Source organism: Pleurodeles waltl, chromosome 3_1 (genome assembly GCF_031143425.1).
Source record: "Pleurodeles waltl isolate 20211129_DDA chromosome 3_1, aPleWal1.hap1.20221129, whole genome shotgun sequence".
NCBI lineage: Eukaryota > Metazoa > Chordata > Amphibia > Caudata > Salamandridae > Pleurodeles > Pleurodeles waltl.
Genome location: NC_090440.1, coordinates 130,849,185 through 130,855,184, shown reverse-complemented (window position 1 = coordinate 130,855,184; position 6,000 = coordinate 130,849,185). Strand labels below are relative to the sequence as shown.

At 47.8% G+C, this 6,000-nt stretch overlaps 1 protein-coding gene across 1 annotated transcript in view; it reads left to right on the top strand.

The window, feature by feature from the left end:
- The first annotated feature begins 687 nt into the window (after positions 1 to 687).
- Positions 688 to 6,000, top strand: part of LGR4 (leucine rich repeat containing G protein-coupled receptor 4) — a 285,300-nt gene continuing 279,987 nt past the window's right edge. Inside the window, exon 1 of the mRNA XM_069221966.1 lies at positions 688 to 2,387. Coding sequence (XP_069078067.1) covers positions 2,134 to 2,387 — 254 coding nt within the window. The 5' untranslated portion in view covers positions 688 to 2,133. The remainder of the gene's footprint in view (positions 2,388 to 6,000) is intronic.

Genomic DNA, 6,000 nt, shown 5'->3' with positions numbered 1-6,000 from the left:
TATCATTAATCGTCCAAGTCAGTAAGATATATTAGGTTGCGTTCACACTTAAGTGACTATGAATTGTGGTACGTGTTTCTTGTTCTCCTTATTATTATTTTACATTTTTAAGCTTTATTTATTTATGTGTGGGAGACGTGTGGTATGTTGTGGTATCTCTGTAAACTAGTTATGCTTTTAGCAATGCTTGTTTAACTTACTTTGTAAATTTTAGAGTCTAATAAGTACTGTGTCATGGCATTCTATTTGTGAACGTTGGACGTTTTTGTACCACACCATCGACAGCTCTTACTGCTGCTGCTCTTACCTGCTTCGAGTGAAATTCTGCTTTCATATTACAACAGCAATGCTACCTATTTCTGTGGGGGATGCAATGCTAGCTGATAACGCTACAGGATAAAAGAACCACCGGTATATCTAACAGCCGCTCAGCTAATTAGGCGGGCCTCCTTTTTTAAGCATACCTTTTAGCAAATACGTTCACTTTTGTTATTTGCTTTGTTTTTATCGTGCACCCTGTGGCGGGCGGCAGTCCGCACGCTCCAGAGTTCCATCAGTTCATCGTAACACGGGCTGTTTGTGTTTACTGTTGTTACGGAGTCCGCTTGCGTCGCCCGTCGCCGTCGTTTTATGGGCCGGGCTTCGCGCAGCCTTCGGGCTTCTTTCCCAGCGGGACCGGGCTGCGGCAGTGGCAGTGACTCCCGGACGGGAATGGCTGCGCCTGCGAGTTCCCTGCCCCTGAGCAGTCCCCGGCGCAGTCTGCCTGAGAGGGTCCCGGGGGAGCAGTAGCCGCCGGCGAGGAGCTACCCGCAGGCAGCCGAGGAGGGCGAGAGAGAAGGAGCCCTTCTGTGGGAGAGGAGCGAAGGCGCCGGTGCTGGGCAGGGAGGCGCTGCAGGAGAGAGCCGCTGCCCGGAGAGGGACCTGCCGCTGGTACATCCCTCAGGATCGCACCGCTGTACGGGGAGCCAGAGGGAAGCAGAGAGGAGACCGCCGGCGCAGCAGCAGCTGTGGGAGGTCTGAGGGTAGGGGATTGGGACAGGACCCCCGGCTGCTCGAGGGGCCCCTGGAGTCCAGTGTGAGGGGCCAGAGACCCCCAAGTGAGGAGGAGGGGTCCCGCCTCCGCAGAAGTTACTGCACCCAGCGGTGGTGCAGCGCTAAGGTGCTGGACCTAGCGCCGGAGCGCGGAACGCAGGCGCTAGATCCAGTATTGTGGGAAGAGAGGAGACAAGACTCGGTGCTGTGCAGAAGACCCGACGATGCTGTGGGGACCTGGCCGACAGTACCTGGTGCTGCTGTAGTGAAGAGGGGGCGCGCTGGGGCAGTGCCGCTGTAGGGGGAGGAGGTGCAGAACTTTGCTGCCAGTGAAGAAAGGTAGGCGCGTTACTCGGGTGTCCCCAAAGAAAATTGAGAGAAAAGCACAGTATTGTGCATGAGGTCTAAGCTGTGCACTCGGGACCCCTTACAGCTAAACTCCCGGCGTTCAGGGGGAGGGTGACCTCCTACATCTGAGGTAGAGAAGTTGTGCTGTGTCTGAGGTGACCGGGCTGTGCACCCCCGTTTGAAAGGATTCTCTCTCCTCCAAAGGAGGGAAGAAATCTGCGCCTCTGGAGGGCATCTCGCTGCATGCCAGGGACTCTCAGGTGTGACCTGCCTCATCCCCGGGAAAGGGACTTTTCAAGAAAGAAGCCGGGAAAGGACTTGACTGGCGAGCAACCTGCTTTTGTGTATTGTGGTGGAAGGTACATACAAGCCCACTGGTACTGTACTGTGTGTGGAGGGAGCTGAGAGCAACCACCGCACTTTACTTTCTAGATTGAAAAACAGTTCTAGTGATTTAGTACTGCTCTCCTGAAGAGGAAAGGTGCACTGGTACGGTGTGTAGGGAAACAGCCTTGTACAGGACCCCGTGCGCTGCCCCAGTGCTGGGTTTAAGGATCGACTGCCCCAGACTGCTGAACTGCAGGAGACACCAGACACACCACTGTACAGCAGCTGAGGACAACGCGCCGGGCAGGTCAAGGGCCCCACCGGTGAGCTGTTCTGCAGCTGAAGGGAAACACCACCCCACGGGATCCTGCCCTGCTCTCGGAGGCAGAGCTGCGTTGCGTCAGAGATTGAAAAACAACACGCTCCATGGCCCGGAGCTGCTCGCCGTGGGACCTTGGACTGCGCTTTCCCGCCGCTGGCATGCCGGGGTCACGCCGCTGGCTGCTGCGGTGGCTCTCCGCCTGGGCCCTGGTGGCAGTGGTCAGCCCGGCTGGACCCGGTGGCTCCCCGCCCTCGCTCTGCCCTCAGCCCTGCCACTGCGATGGGGATGGCGGGGTGGACTGTTCCGGCAGGGGCCTGACGACTGTCCCCTTGGGGCTCGGCGCATTCACGCAGGCTCTGTAAGTATCCTTTTCGTGTGAGAAATTGAAAAACAAAACTGCTAAACAATAACCAGTCTCGCCTAATGGTTTGTGGCAGTAATATTTAAGCCTGGTTTGTGGAGTAATTTTGAAACACTGCATTCTTAAAACTCCACCACAATATACAATCGGCAAGTGTGTAGTGCTTTCAGTCTGGCAATCCACTCAATGCAGGTGCAGGTCATTGTAATTTGACTTTATTAAACTAGGGTTCCCCGTTTTGTGTGGTTATCAAATGCCCGTGGAGTCGATTGGGAATTAGGATAATTGTAAAAGCTCGTTTCAGTAGGGTGAACTAGTGTTATATTTTCCCTACATTCTCTCCTGGTTTCCTTTTCGCTACCTGGCCCCTTAGAATGAAACAAAGCGCTATACAGATGGACAGACGTCACATGTATGAATGTGGAAGGTGAGGGCAGCAACTTTCAAGCACCTACTGAAAACCAGAAGTGGGCCCTCTTTCTATCTTTCTCTAATGTGTTCTTCAGACTATGATCGGGTGCTGCAAGGCGATATTGATAGCAATGTAGCACTATATGCATCTTTGTAACATGGTGGCATTCTTGGCTGATAAACCCACCGTTGCAATAGTTTATGTTGCATGAAACTGATGACATTGCCAGATATGGCCATATCGATAATAATGCGTACCTCCTGCCTCATTAATGGTGGCGTTTATGCCCGAGTCAGCGCCAAGAAACCTTTTTGTAGAATCTGCATTCTACAAATCGCATAAGTAACATTACATTTCACCCAAGGCTTCATCACAACGTTATTTTGTGCACTGTACCAGTACGGCGCTATTTTGTGTTTCTTTTGTCATTAAGTGCAACATGGTACCTGTGCAGTTACCTTATTAGGTGTGGTCAGGGATGTCTCAATTGTGGTACAGTGCGACTTGTCTTCATATTGGTAACGTTTCGATCCGAGTATATTCAGAAAGGCTGTATTTTGTGGCCGAGTCGCCCTGATGCAGAGTTTGTACCGTGGGACGGCACAATGATAATGTATGCTCATTGCAATCAGAGAGTTGCTATTGTGTTATTAGCGTAAATTGGTGATATGTTGGGATCAAAACCGTCAACTTAGCCATGTTTGGCACCGTCTCCTGTCACAGCTCTCACGCTGAACTTCAGTCATTCACAGCTACTCCTTGGAGCGTTCGTGGCGATTCTGACGCCCGAAATGTACCTTTTTGTATCCTTTTTTTTTTTTTTTTTCCCTTTTGTATTATATCATGGCTGTTTCCGTTGTGGGGTAGGTAACTCATTCGTTTGACCCCGGATATATGGAACATTGTGATGAAGAGCTTGTCTGTGGCGTGCAGTTGGCAGATGCTACAATGGGCGCGAGGAGGTACATGTTGCAGTATCTCACGTAGCAGTAAGGAATTCGAGTTTTGTCCGGTTTCGTCGATGTCCTGCTGCGATACACACATATTTCACACATCGTTTAAATATCGGAATAATTATACCTCTTGTTCCATTCTCGAGGTTTCGGTGCATTTCACAATTTTGACAGCGCTCGTTCTTAACCCTGTTCAAATCAAGGTGTTCTGAACAATACCTGCAGAAACCATGAACTTACGGCGCCATCCTTAATAATCAGTGTTCCACGGGTCAGTACGGGCCCACTCATTTTGTGCCGCGCTATAAGTCCAGGGGTAGAGAATTGCCCGTTACTGCAAGAAGGAGGTGCAGTATTACCTATGGATTTCGGATTAAAGGTTCCTGAGTGGGAGAAAAGCATGATGTTATTGCAGAACCTCGGGCACATACTGCCGTTGCACTGCTTTTACAGATTGTCATGTGGCACTGGACTGCATTTGAGTAGTTCGATTTTAGTGTATTAATTGAAATGGTGGGAGATGTGAAAACACCAACACCGCACAGTTCTGTTGACCTGATACTCTACATTTAAACCCATAGAAGGGAAAGGGTAATTGATTAAAAACAGAGCACGAAAGGAAACGGGGATGCGTTTCTCACCCACACTACCTGGCCCTGGTAAATTCTTATTTCTGTTCGAGGCTGCTAACAGTCCCAGGTAGATGGATGTATGCCTGGTCACGTTGAACTATCCTGTACACTGTACAGGACTAGATATCGTACAACGGCTAGATTACGGTCTGCGGAACTAGTAGACCCGAGTTATCATCGTATTTTCTGACTTCGACAAACTGTGTTACCCTGGTTAAAATCTCTTATCTGTCAACATCAATCACGTAGACACAGGCTGAATGCCAACATTAGAGGCTAACTATGTATGCATATTACAACCTAGAGGACACAACTGGTCAACCATTTGTGTTATCTTCTCAATTGATAGAAAATGGTGATCGATGTGATTACAGCAGATTTTTGAAAATATCTTTAATCCCCACGCGTGTCGAACATTTTTAATCTCTGCTAATGGAAGGCTGATTAGACTTGGGGTAGAACTAAGCAGGTTTTCCTAAGATTTGAACTGTAGTATTTACTGTTTTTAGGTCTGGCATTAGCCAAGACCTTTACATTTTTTTTTAAAACTGGTCTGTTCCATCATTTGCATTTTTCTTCTGTCCACTTATAACACATGGCAGTGGGTCAGCCTAATTCATGTATTGGTTATCTTCTGTGAGTGACAGCATGGTGCTCTTTCAGGAGGAGCCAATCCGCGCACACACTTAGTTTCATTCAGTGCCGGGGACTATATTGGCAAGGTTGTGCTTGTTGAGACCAAAACATTTTTGCTTTTAGTTCCTTTTTTTTTTCTTTTTTTTTTTTTTTCTGGCAAGGGCCCTCAACCTAAATAGTTTACAAACACTATGACAAAGTCGAAAGGCAGCTAACATCAGAATTGTGTGTTTTTTAATTTTTTTTGGTTTTTTTTTTTGCTTGAATCCATGTCCCCTGCATGCTTCGTGCTCCAAAACAATGAACTGCAGGAACTTCTTCTTTAATATTTTTAAGAGCACTCCTCCCCTACTTTATTCACAAACTTGTTCACCCACCAGTGTTGAACATAGGTGTACGCAGAAATGTAATTATGATGGTAAATTCAGCCCACACTCGCAGAATCTTGAATTGTGGATTGTATGGTGATGGAAAGTCTGACAGTATTGTGAATTAGTCACTGAAAATGTAAGTTTTGGTAGAAAAGGCGGCTGTGTGATGTAGGAGAGACTGCAAAGTGTATGAACACCAACAGTTGTTTGTGGGCATTTACAGTCTACCGATAGTTTTCTACTTTAGAAATATTACCCTGTTAAATGTTTGAAAATTTATCCCAGAAGAAGGAAGACCCTTGTGGGAGTAATTACTTAGATATTTAAACTCCTGCTTTGTCAATCAAGTAGTAGTGTGCAAAGTTCTGAGGGCCAGTAGTTTTGGAGCTTATTCTTCTTTTTTCATGTTTTAAAAAAGGATAGAAACATATGCCCATGTCCCGCATTTGGGGTGGCCCATGCTGCCATGCCATTGGTAACCAAATTAGATTTCCACTACAGGCAGACTAACGAGCTATATTATCACATAGAATATCCAGAAAGGGGCTTTCAACAGCCCCTTTTAGCCGTCGACTTCAATGGTTAAGATGGCTTTAGACATTGGCC